General features: G+C 37.0%; 1 protein-coding gene across 1 annotated transcript; it reads left to right on the plus strand.

Moving 5' to 3' along the window:
• Positions 1-397: 397 nt before the first annotated feature.
• Positions 398-11,503, plus strand: LOC126797494 (acetyl-coenzyme A synthetase, chloroplastic/glyoxysomal; the record flags this gene model as incomplete). Its single annotated transcript, XM_050524114.1, has 19 exons — positions 398-817; positions 897-1,040; positions 1,117-1,272; positions 1,398-1,520; positions 1,604-1,772; positions 2,363-2,445; positions 2,587-2,688; positions 2,778-2,866; positions 2,984-3,074; positions 3,819-3,932; positions 4,535-4,611; positions 4,690-4,768; positions 4,974-5,042; positions 5,141-5,316; positions 5,424-5,480; positions 5,809-5,899; positions 6,297-6,395; positions 7,265-7,458; positions 11,276-11,503. Coding segments are annotated over 18 exons (2,325 nt in total), but the record flags the coding sequence as incomplete, so codon positions are not given.
• Between the last annotated feature and the right edge of the window lie 2,116 nt (positions 11,504-13,619).

A 13,619-nucleotide genomic window follows, 5' to 3' on the forward strand; every position in this document is an offset into this window, starting at 1 on the left:
CTAGCCTCAGCCGATCATATGGGGGTAAATTCCTTTCTCTCCCACCTCCAATTTGACCTTGCTTACAATCCCAACTCCTATCCACAACATTTCCTCCTTCACGTTACTTCTATGTCAACAAAACTAAATATGAGAAGCCCACATCTGAATCACACCACTATGGCAATTGAAGTTTGGGTATTATATTGGTAGTTTTGTAAATATGAGAATTAATTTAGTATTGCCTAAAGTTGAGATACTAAGCATTAGTTTGCCTCTTACCTAAACAAGGTTAAAATGATCATTTAAACCTCGACAGCTACCTCAGCAAAGTTGATGAAAATCAAACGTAGATATGAAGCCGGTAGAGAAATAGAAGTTTAGGTCACGTAAGTAGTTTTGAAAGTATGGCTATTAACTTGTCATTACCACTACATATATTTTTGAGAAGAGTCCTTACCACTACCTCAATGCTGAATTTTTTCCATTGATATTGCAACCAAGCTCAGTCACCCCGGTTTTAACAGTCAACACTAATGGCAATTGCTGTAGTCCAAAAATTTTGCTTCACTCAAAAAAGTCAATTAGATTCGAGTCCTGTATAGCCGGGCAGAGTCGTGATAAGAAGGTGATCTGGAATAGGGAATCAATGGCGAATAATCTGATCACAACTAATCACCTGCGGCATGTGGAGTCGATGGCCACACTGCCTTCTGGCGCCGGAAAAATTCCACACTACGCCATCATTCTTGGGGAAGCACTTGCTTCTGAAGAGAATGATCTCGTCTTTCCCAGCGACGACTTCTCCCGCCAGGCTCATGTTCCCTCTCCCCAGAAGGTAGACCTCCTCCCCTGCTCTACCATTTTTGAATTCTGACCCCAGTTCAACTCATTAATTCTCGTCCAATATTTGTCAGTATCTCGAGATGTATAAAAGATCCATCGAGGACCCCGCCGGATTTTGGTCGGATTTCGCTTCCGACTTCTTTTGGAAACAGAAATGGGGCCAACAAGTCTACTCGGAGAATCTCGATGTTAGCAAAGGCGACATCAGGATTGAGGTACTGCCTTTACTCTTGCTCTTTTTTCTTTATTTATCACCCTCTCATCTTCAATTTCATCTTCTGTTTGGATCAGTGGTTCAAGGGCGGTCTCACCAACATCTGCTACAATTGCCTTGATAGAAATGTTGAAGCCGGACTTGGTGATCGAATTGCCTTATTCTGGGAAGGCAATGAGCCCTCTCTTGATGGCTCTTTAACTTACTTTCAGCTTCTGCAAAACGTTTGCCAGGTCTATTATAAATTACATACCCCACATATGGATATCTAATCATAAATAATGACAACAACCCATTGGGATTTCATTCTTGGAGTGGCTTACCCATATTCACACTCTCTTGCCTCTACTCTTCGCAGCTTGCAAACTATTTGAAAGAGCTTGGAGTGAAAAAGGGTGATGCTGTTGTGGTTTACTTACCCATGTTAATGGAACTCCCCATCACAATGCTTGCTTGTGCTCGCATTGGTGCTGTTCACTCGGTATTACATGGTCCTACGTTTTGCTCTCCAACATCCATTGCCTTTTATAACTCTAGTTTTCTTTTTCTTTTTCAATCTTTCAGGTTGTATTTGCTGGATTTTCTGCCGAATCTGTTGCTCAGAGAATTGTAGATTGCAAGCCCAAAGTTGTGATTACTTGCAATGCTGTTAAAAGGGGTTCTAAGGTCATCCACCTCAAAGATATAGTTGATGCTGCCCTCATGGAATCGTCCAAATGTGGGGTTTGTGTAGGTGGGACTGAATTCTTTGCATTTTATTTAGCTTTTATGTTGAAGAATCAATTCTGCAAAAACACTGGTAGGAATAGTTTAGTTATCATGTTGATGATGCATGTTTGAAACATGGTTGTTTCTCAAATACTGTGATCATTGTTAGACAACTAAAGGGCTTTAAATTTCATTGATTTTCTGTTTTGGTTTTTCTTTTGCAAGAATGATTATTGAATAGGGCCATCTAATTTTCTTAAGAAATTATATGACTACATGTGGACCCAACCCTCAATCAAACCAAACAGATGGTCTCCTGCTAGGAATGCAGAATAATGAGAGCATCACCAAATCATGCACTAATGAAGTTTGGGCTACTACTTCATCATCTCTAGGCAGGACGACCCTCTAGGTTTTAATTCCAGACTGCTTCAATCCTACCTTATTTGCCAAAGTTGTGTGGCTAGAGGCAAGCAACCATAATAGAATACCAGACTTCTCTTCTATACTTTATCCCCTAAAACCAAGGATTAATTAGATAACTTTCTGATCATGGCTAACAAAAGATATATTTTATGATAGGAATCTGATTGATATGATTTCCTGTTTGAGCAGATGTGTGCTTGACTTATGAAAATGAATCTGCTTTGAAGAGGGAAAGTACTAAATGGGAAGAAGGAAGAGATAAATGGTGGCAGGTTAGTAATACAAACACCTCTTTCACATTCATACTGCATTATGTATTCTTTCTTTATTAGTGTATTATCAAATGCTTAAAAGTGACTTGAACGTTTGTTTTACTGATTGGTGTTGGTTGATGACTCTTGATTATATTCCAGGACGTCATACCTAAATATCCAACTACTTGTGCAGTGGAGTGGGTCGATGCAGAGGATCCACTTTTTCTGCTCTATACCAGTGGGAGCACTGGGAAGCCTAAGGTATATATATATATGTTCCCTACTTCATTTTCAATTTTTTTTTTTCATTTTCTTCGTCTTTTTGGATTTTCTAATGTTAATCTTATTAGGGAGTTTTGCACACAACCGGAGGATATATGGTGCACACTGCTACAACATTTAAATATGCATTTGATTACAAACCATCTGATATCTACTGGTACCCTTCACAATCGGAGGCTTATTATTAATTTCTTTCCGACCTTTTCATGTGAAAGAACCTCTATCTTCTGCAAATAATTTTGTTACTTGACATAACTTTTTATCTATACTTTAGGTGTACAGCTGACTGTGGTTGGATCACTGGGCACAGCTATGTCACTTATGGACCTCTATTAAACGGAGCAACTGTTGTCATCTATGAAGGGGTAACCAATTGACAGAGTATATATTATCATTTACATTTAATACTGAAACGTCATTAAGATGTCAAAAGAGAAACGTTGCATGTTTACATGGGTAGCCACTAGCCAATGGAGAAAAAGGATACTAAAATAAGCCTTAAAGCTAGGCCTTTTTTTCCCTCAAACAAAATAAGAACAGTAGTTGTGGCTCAAGAGTATAACAAGCAGTTAATATGTCTGATTATCACATTTTGAATTTGTGTGAACATCCTTCTCCTGATTCATGTACGTTGTTAATGTTTATTTGCATTCTACTCTTGTTTTAAAATGATAAACTATAAGTGAAGATAAAAAGGCCTAGATTTAGATAATGCCTTGAGACCTCATGAGTAAAGAGTGCAGTCTGATTACGCACTATGCTTGGCCTAAAATATGAATGCCTTTACGCTATATGTTTCTTCACAAACCTTTTAAGGACAGGGTAAGGATGAAGTCATATTGGGCTTATTGGCAATTTGGCATCCAACTGTTTAATAACTAATCCAGAGAAAGAGTAGAGTTTTATGATCTGTTTCCACTATCTTCTTCAGAGTTTGTAGATATTTAAAGTGAAAGTCTATTAACATACAAGTATAAAGATAATTGCTGTCAATAATAAGCAGTGCCCTTGAGTGTGCATAATACACCCATTTTCACTCTGAACTGTACTGAATTTGATTCCAACCATCCTTTTAATTTAGTTGCAAAACATCCATGTCTACCTTGCAGGCACCAAATTATCCTGATGCTGGACGCTGTTGGGATATTGTTGATAAATACAAAGTGTCCATCTTTTATACTGCCCCCACATTGGTGCGGTCTCTAATGCGTGATGGTGATGAGGCAAGAAACATATATCCCAGCCTTTTTTAACATATATGTGGATGTGGATTATTTTAGTGTTTTCTTATTGGTCACTTCAATTTCCTTGTGATGCATATTCCCAGCACATAGAATACAAATGGAACTCGTTCCTTTTATTGGGTCTGAAAGCTCATTCCTCTTGTGTGTTTTAGGCTACTTATATCTCAAACGTTTTTTTTTGCATTCCCATTGTTTTGTGCCTATTAGCTTGTCATTGAAGACGAATGAAATTGAACTTGGTCATAATTGGAGCAGTTTATTGCTTTGCCCATCTATTTTTCTGAAGTATAATGTCTGTCAATCTTTTGTTGTCTATAAGCTCCACATATCTCTATTTTTATGTTTCTGGTCCTGTATGTTAGTTGATGGCCAGGCCTTCATATATTTCAGTGAACCAATTATCAAATAAATAGTTCTCTTGTCAAGCCCTTCATGATTTCCTATCTGCCTTACATGTATGACCTATTGACATACTTTTAGTTTACTTTAATTAGTAATTTATATTTCTATGTTAAGATTCTAGAACTCTATTCATTAATTATGGGCCTTATTATGTGTTATTGGAATTTACTTTAGTGCAGTATGTCAAGCGATACTCGCGAAAATCATTACGGGTCCTTGGAAGCGTAGGCGAGCCTATTAATCCAAGTGCATGGAGGTTCTCATCTCCAGTTGTTTTATCCAAACATTCATTTCATAGCTCGAATACATATTGACATGGATCTGTTTGGCGCAGGTGGTTTTTCAATGTGGTTGGAGACTCCAGATGTCCCATTTCTGACACTTGGTGGCAAACTGAAACTGGTGGCTTTATGGTATTCCTGATTTTATATTTTAATAGTTCCTATCTCTTGGGCACCGACTGGTGCTCGAGCAGAAATTTTAGTTGACATGAGACACTTTTTGGAGATTTCACTAGGTTAAATACTTCAGCTATCTCACTAATGTCAATATGTGTGTAATTTTCGGATAAATTTCATCTGTCATATCTCTTAATGTCTCACCATCTTTTACTGGCAGATGACTCCATTACCCGGTGCTTGGCCACAGAAGCCTGGTTCTGCCACTTTCCCTTTTTTTGGAGTTCAGGTATATTAAAGATCTCATCATCAACAAACTATCTTAATTTTACAGTTTTAAATCTGTAACTTCTGTATAGCATATGAACTCTATTTCTGTAACTGCAGGCTGTCATTGTGGATGAGAAGGGTGTTGAAATTGAAGGGGAGTGCAATGGTTATCTGTGCATAAAAAGCTCATGGCCCGGAGCATTCCGAACTCTTTATGGTGATCATGAAAGATACGAAACAACTTACTTTAAACCTTTCCCTGGGTATTATTTTAGTGGTGATGGATGCAGCAGGTAATTGATAACATCACACTTAAATTTCATCAGTGTGAATTATTTTTTGGTTTTGGTGTTTACAATATATCATTAGGACCTCTCTCTCTCTCAACATTAATGTTCAGGGACAAAGATGGATACCACTGGCTCACAGGAAGAGTTGATGATGTCATCAATGTTAGGTAACTTTACATAAGCTTTTCCATAATAATTGATGTCTATCAAAGATTGAGAATGACATATTGGACTCCGAAGCTGCAGTATCTTGATTAATGTCCAATCTCCCTATCTTGTTCTGATGTTGGCTAGTAGGTTCTTGTATTATATCTATTCGTTTGATAGCTTGTCTACTGTTGTGTACAGCTTTCCTTTTTAATTAAGTTCATGTTTTCTTCTGAAAAAGTTAAAAAATAAAAAATCTGAGTGAACTAAAGAATAGAACCTTCTACATGAGAATCTACACTTTTGATTTTTGTGTTTAATGACTAGCTCATTATAATGTTTATGCAGTGGACATCGTATCGGTACTGCAGAAGTTGAATCTGCTCTTGTATCACATCCTCAGTGTGCAGAAGCTGCTGTGGTTGGTGTAGAACATGAGGTATGTGATGTAGAATTTAGGAATAGAAGATGAAAAAAAAAACTAAATTAAATACGCTTAAACTAGGACAGAGTGCTAGAAAATTTATTGTCTGTCAGTTCAAGAGACCACAATTGTGATAAAAAATAAATAGAGACCCAACATGAAAATAAAGTTTTATCAAATCCCAAATTTAGACAATTTAGTCGTTATGTCTTCATATAATGTGCATCACAAACTTCTATATAAAGTGTTTTGATATAATATGTATTGTCTAATTACTTGTACACTTGCATAGTTGCATACATCTATGTTGTAAGAGAGAAGGAGGGATTTTCAAAAATAATAAACAGGAAAGAGAAGGTGGGAACAGATTCTCATGGCTAGCGTGTCTGAACAAATGATTCTATCTTTGTAGGTTAAAGGACAAGGTATATATGCCTTTGTTACTCTTGTCGATGGTATACCTTACAGTGAAGATCTCCGGAAAAGCCTTATTCTGATTGTTAGAAAGCAGGTACGTAATTAATTCAGTCCCACTGCACATCTAACTCTTCAAATTCATCATTGGTGTGCAGTGTGCAATGGCCCTCAGGGTTGTGTTAGGGCATTTAAATTTCTCTAGAAATTCTGAATGGTGTTGGGGATCCCTGGAATATTTGTAAATATATTTAGGTCATTTCTTATCTTGATTATATGCAATATGAACCAACACAGTATTTCGCACCACACTAGTTTCTTTTTCCCCAACCGCACATAGCAGATTGTTTGTACTTTTCTTGGCCAAATTTGGTGTTGCTTCGGACAATCGGACTGTTCCTTGTTCACTAGACACCGTGCGGTTTTTGGTCTTTATATTTTCAGTTATCATCTTGTTTCTGGAAGGTACATATGTGGGAGACGGAGGAAGGGAATGTTTATGGGATGGCACACGAAATAGAAAATCTTAAAAAAGGAAATTGGTTCCCTCTCTCCTGTATCCCTCCCTCCCTTCCCCCTTGATGAGAAATAAAACCAAAGACAAACTGTTGTTAATTAGAGAGGTCCATAGGTTTATTTAAAGAAAGTAATTTTTCTATGATACACAAAGGAGACAGTAAGAGCAAGATTGAATATAGACATGAAAAAAAAAGGCAAGACTGATGGTATACAAGTTATTTGTGGAGGGAGTCTTTTATGTTTATAAATGTAATATCGAATTAAACTACAGTATGCTAATTTCTGTGACTGTCTAAATAGGGTGTTGTAGTTCAGGTTGCAGCCCCTTAAAATGAAGAGAACAACTAGTCTTCTTGTCTAAATGCAATTTTCTTAAGGTTTCGTTGATACCCGTAAATATGTAAATAACTTTTATACGTGTGTGCATACACTATGACCATGTTTCAGATAGGGGCATTTGCAGCACCGGACAAAATTCACTGGGCACCTGGCCTTCCGAAGACAAGGAGTGGGAAGATAATGAGGAGAATTCTGAGAAAAATTGCTTCTAAACAGCTAGACGAGCTTGGTGACACTAGCACGCTTGCAGATCCAAATGTGGTCGAGCAACTAATTGCTCTCGCAGATATGTGATGCGGAAGGTGTGTCCTTAAACTCTTCATTTGGATGTGTTCTTCAACGTAATCAACACCAGTATAAGCAAAAAAACCACTAAATATTTCGTCATATGAACCAATTAATTTTTCCTTTTCCAACACTGGTTGGGTTAAGAAACAAAATTACTTTCTCAAAAAAGAAAAATTATGCTTCATTGAATGAAAACTTATACAATACTGTGGTAGGTAATGCTATTGGAGTAATCGTGACTTAGTTCTGTTGGCTTAATCTACGACGCAGCATTTGACACCTCTAGTCAGTCTAGTGCATAGTTTAGTGGCACTGTGGCAGCTACATTGACTTCTTTTTTTTTTAATCGAAAGGTCAGGAAATACTATTGAGTAAGCAAAATTAAGATTACACACCCCTAAGGGCCAACAGAAAGAACAATCTTTTGACCCTAAAGACTAGACAAAACTAGCCAATCTGGCCACGACTCGCCTACAATCGTTTATAGCACTGTAAATAACAAGTCTAAACCAATGTAGAAGAAAAAGTTAAAGGTATCAATCACACTAACTTAGACTTGCCCTCAGATTAAAAAAAACTAATCAAACTCAGCAGAGATAGGTTTCCCCATCTCCGATGTTGATTCTACAGGTTGAATCTCCACTTGTTGCCTCTTCAACACTTTCCCATCAGAATCCCATACCCAGATCCAAAAAGGCCTAAGACAATAGGCAAACAGCAGCACCCTCATCGACTACTCACCGAGTGCTAATAGGGTAAAACCCAGAATTGAAAGGAAAAAAAAGAATAAAGAAAACAAAAGATTGGATAATTTCATAGATGGCTCGAATGAGCTGTTTGGATCTACATAAAGGCACACAGCCTGAGACATGTGTCGTAAAGACACAGGTATAAGCTTTATCAGATCCTAACGATAATTACCGGCTAATTAAACAGATATAAACTAATAGAAGTCACGCACAGATCACGTGATCACTCAACAGCCAACTCCCCTAGCATTGTTAGGCAATAATGTGAATTCCCTAACAATGCTGCCCCCAGCAATCAAGCCTGACCTCAAGCTTTAAAATCTGGGAAGCGTTCAATGATCTCTAGCTGGTTCCCAAGTGGCCTCTTCTTCTGCAGATCCAAGCCATTGAATGAGCCATTTGACCACTGCCTTGTTGCCTTCCTTGAACATTTTTCTGTCCAGTACCTTTCCTGGATACCATCTCGGATTGTGTGGATCAACATAAGGAGGTAAGTGAGCTGCAGTGACTACATCATCTCCCACTTTCTTCTTCAGCAAAGAAACGTGAAACACATGATGAATTTTTGCACTTGCTGGTAGCTACAACTTGTATGCCACAGTGCCAATCTTCTCAAGTACTTGGAAAGGTCCATAGAATCTTGGAGATAGCTCGTGGACTTTCCTTTTCACCACACTGTGTTGTTTGTAAGGTTGAAGCTTCAGATAAACCCAATCCCCAACCTGAAAATGACGTTCCACATGCCTTTTATCATATTGTTGTTTCATCCTAGCTTGAGCAACCTCCAAATTTCTCTTAAGTACTGCAATTAATGCATCTCTGGTAGATAACTGCTCAACCACTGCTTCTACACTGGTTGAACCTGGCACGTAAGCTTTAATGGTGGGCGGTTCATAGCCATAAAGAGCCTGAAAAGGGGTCATACCAATTGCTGAGTGGTGGGATGTGTTGTACCATTATTCTGCCCACGACAAGGCCTCACTCCAAGAGCTTGGTTTTTTCACCCACTGCACATCTCAGGTAATGCTCTAGGGTTCTATTAAGATTTTCAGTTTGGCCATCTGACTGAGGGTGGTAAGCCGAGCTCTTATGTAATACAGTATCTTGCATTTCAAGGAAAACATTCCAAAAAGCACTCAGAAATATAGGATCCATGTCTGAGATGATTTCTTTTGGCATGCCATGCAACCTAAACACTCCATTGACAAATTGCTGAGCCACTTGTGAAGCTGTATAAGGATGGGCAAGAGTGAGAAAATGAGCATACTTAGTGAATCTGTCTACAACTACCATGATCACATTTTTCCCTGCAAAAACTGGTAAACCCTCTATAAAATCCATGGAAATATGTTTCCAAGCCTGCACTGGGATAGTATTCGGCTGAAGCAAACCTGGAGGCAGTGTAGCTTCATAGTGATTCTGTTGACAAACATGACATTCATATACAAACACTTTCACATCATTGTGCATTCCCACCCACTTGAAAGATTTAGCTAGCCGCTTGTAGGTTCTATGTCTGCCAGCATGGCCCCCAGAGATCGGAAAGAACACCAACGGCGAAAGCACTCTGCTGGGTCGACACTGACTATACCCATCATGAAACTCAGCAATGATTTTCTGTCTCCACTTATCCACTTTTGGCACAAAAATTCGATCTCTGAACATAAGTTGCTGACCAGCCAGCTTGTAGTGAGGGTGGCTGTTCGGATCAACCTCAAGCTCTGTAATAATTAATTTAGCCTCAGTATCCACTCTACAAGCTGCCTGCACCTCCTGCAAAAAATTGTAAGTTGGACTAGAGATGGTGCACAACTGAGGCATGGCCATCTCCTGACTTTCTGAAATGTCACCCAACTCTTCTTTTCGTGATAAGGCATCAGGTCCTGCATTGTTCTTCCCAGTCTTGAAATGAATAGAATAATCATAATCAGCCAATTTCAACAACCACTTTTGTTGGGTAGGAGTAGTTATCTTTTGATCTAGGAAGTATTGAATAGTTTTGTGATCAATGAAGATTTTAAAATGATTGCCAACTAGATAGGGTCTCCATTGTTGCACGGCATATACCACAGCTAACATTTCCTTGTCATACACAGACAAGGCTAAGTGCCTAGGAGAAAGGGCTTTGCTAAGAAAAGCTATGGGGTGGCCCTCTTGCGACAATATTGCTCCATTTCCAATTCCTGATGCCTCACATTCAACCACAAATTGTTTAGAAAAATCCAGCAAGGCTAAGACTGGAGTCGTCATTAGTGCCATTTTAAGATCTTCAAATGCGACAATAGGGTAAAACCCAGGATTGAAAGGAAAAAAAGAACAAAGAAAACAAAAGACTAGATAATTTCATAGATGGCTCGAATGAGCTGTTTGGATCTACATAAAGGCACACAGCCTTAGACATGTGTCGTAAAGACACATGTAGAAGATTTATCATATCCTAACGATAATTACCGGCTAATTAAACCGATATAAACTAATAGAAGTCGCGCACAGATCACGTGATCACTCAACAGCCAACTCCCCTAGCATTGTTAGGCAATAATGTGAATTCCCTAACAAGTGCCTCCGCCAAACCAACAACCAACACTACCAACTGTCAAATCCCAAGATCAGCCCCCTACCACCGCCGTTGTATTGACGCTGCCCTTCCTGTCAAAAGAAGCAATGCCACCACCAATCCTTGGAGCCTCTGCCCGCAAAGCCGACTCATATCGAGCAAAATTGCTTCCAAATGGCGAGCAATTGTCGAATCAAACCAACACATAAGACCAAAGCCTCCCAGATGTAAGCACATGTGAGCCAAGTCGTTGACGCCATGATTTGGCCAAGAGAAAGGAGTGAAAACCCCTATGAAGTTGGTAGAAAAGATATGCTCGCCACCACAAAACCCTAGGGGGCGGGGGCGGAGAGAGTTTCAGAGACATTTTTTCCTTTTCATTAAACATTGACTTTAAGTCTCTTAATTACTTATATATATCTAGATTTATTCATTTCTAGTTGAGGATAATTACGGTAGTTTGAGAGACTCACTGATTCTAGTTTTATTTCTTTAATTTATACTAATGGATTCTCATTCTTGTAGGTGAGAGTACTGCGGACTATATGAGCAATAAATTTGGTTGATTGGGGGCTTGAGGCAGCAATAATTGCAATTATTTTGTGATATAGATTGAGTTCTTTAGAAGCTCCACTATGGTCGAACATATGACTGTAAATTTCTTGATGATGTTATATACTGTTTATATTCTGTTTGTGGTTGTCGTCCTAGTCATTGATCAAATATATATTTTTCTAATAAATGGTTTCGTAAGGTGGGTGCTTGGTTGCTGTGGATTCCCTAAGACAACAGTCAAAACCGGAGAGAGGAAGTAACTCATTCTAGAACTGTACCTGTACTTTCAGATTCAGAACTTGATTTTAGTCACTGGCCTATTCGGTAACTTTTAAAAAATAATTATAAAAATATGAGAGTTACTACGAAAGAGAGAATATAAAAAATTGAAAATTTTTTAAGGAAAAATATCATTAGTGTGCATTCATTGAAGTAAATAACTGAATAAGTTAATAACGTTTATGATTAACGGACGTAACATATCAATCATCATTATGTAGTCTTAATTATCATTGTAATTATTATTTATTTCTATTGTAATTATAATTCTTATATAAAAGGGAGTATCAATGAAATGAGTAACCAATTTTATTTTTCCTACAACAAAGTTGATGTTTCACTATTCTTTTATAAAATACATTTTTTCTTTTGGTAGAAGTTGAGGATAATTTTGATTTTGATTACAGTAAAATCTCTATAAATTAATAGATTCGGGACTGAGGAAATTTATTATTTTGGCGAGATATTAATATATTAATAAATTATTAATTAATTTATCAATTAATTAATTAAGGTATAACAAATATTTTCTTTCTCTTTTTCGAAGAAAAAAGAGTTTTATTTTTTGTGCATGCAACATATTGTTAAATTTATCACGGATACCGTTGTTTAAAATATTTTTGTTGTTCGATTTATTGTATAATTTTATTTGATGATAATTGAATCAACAAAATTCTTCAATGACATCCTTATAAAGGTATATAAATTATATCATTATTAATTTTTATATTTGATGAGGTCTATATGTATTCTAAAATTTATATGATCTTATAAATTTAGTGAAATATTAATTTAACACGGTAGTCCCGAGTGATATGAGCACTTTGTGCGACGTTCTTAACATGTTTTTACCTCTCGTTGTACTTTGCTTAGCTCTTATTGTTGTAGTATTGAGTCATTTAGTCGAGTTAGGAGTCTATGGTGGCGTTCGTTGTATTTTGGTGTTAAAACATGTTGAAAACATAGAAATTGTTGAGAGTCCTATTTACAATAAGATTCCTTGTGTAACTAGGAAACCTAGTTAAATTAGAAGTCTTTATTAATTGGCATTTCTATCACATTCATGATATATTGAGAATCTTACTTGCATTAGGAATCATTTTTGGACTAGAAAACGTACTATTTAGGAAAATCATACTTGAACTGAAACTCTTATTCCATAACTTTCGTAATCGTACTTTCCTACTCCGTAACTTACTTGTCTTTATTCTTGTCTTTTATTATTTCCAGATTTTAAAGATGAGAATGTGTAGCTAGAATGAAGAAAAAATAGAGGAAAAGAAGCAAATGAGGAAAATAAAGAAAGAATGAGACACCTAAAAAGGGGAGAAGAATGAATTGATCAAAGTAGATTGCACCCACCAATGATAAAAATAAGTGAAAGAAAAAAAAGATAATGCAAGAGAAAAAGAAAGAGATACCTAAAAATGAGAAAAAGAATGAATTTATCAAAAGAGATTGCGCCACCAATGACAAAAATAAGTGAAAAAAAATGAGAAAGAAAAATGAAGAGAATAAAAAGAGATAATGCAAGAGAAAAAGAAAGAGATACCTAAAAATGAGAAAAAGAATGAATTTATCAAAAGAGATTGCATCACCAATGACAAAAATAAGTGAAAGAAAATGAGAAAAAAAAATGAAGAGAATAAAAAGAGATAATGCAAGAGAGAAATAATAAGACACATAAAAAGGAGAAAAAGAAAGAATATCAAATGAGATTGCACCCACCAATGACAAAAGTAAATGAAAGAAATTGAGGAGAAAAAGTCAAAGCTATAGTATTAAAGGAGCCAAAACTCTTCTATAAATAGCACATCATTCACACAAAAAAATCATCACTTATAATTGGCATTCAAGAGTTGAAACTCTACCAAAACACCACCATAAACTTCCCTCACAAATCAGCAAAGGCGTCAATCCCAAAACCATCATCATCTCCACCGAGTTTCACCTATTACAGCCGTACCTCTAAGGTTCCTACAACGTGTGATTCTCGCAACTCATCTTTATGGCTTCGTTTATTTTTGCTAATCTA

Source organism: Argentina anserina, chromosome 6 (genome assembly GCF_933775445.1).
Source record: "Argentina anserina chromosome 6, drPotAnse1.1, whole genome shotgun sequence".
In the NCBI taxonomy this organism is placed as follows: domain Eukaryota; kingdom Viridiplantae; phylum Streptophyta; class Magnoliopsida; order Rosales; family Rosaceae; genus Argentina; species Argentina anserina.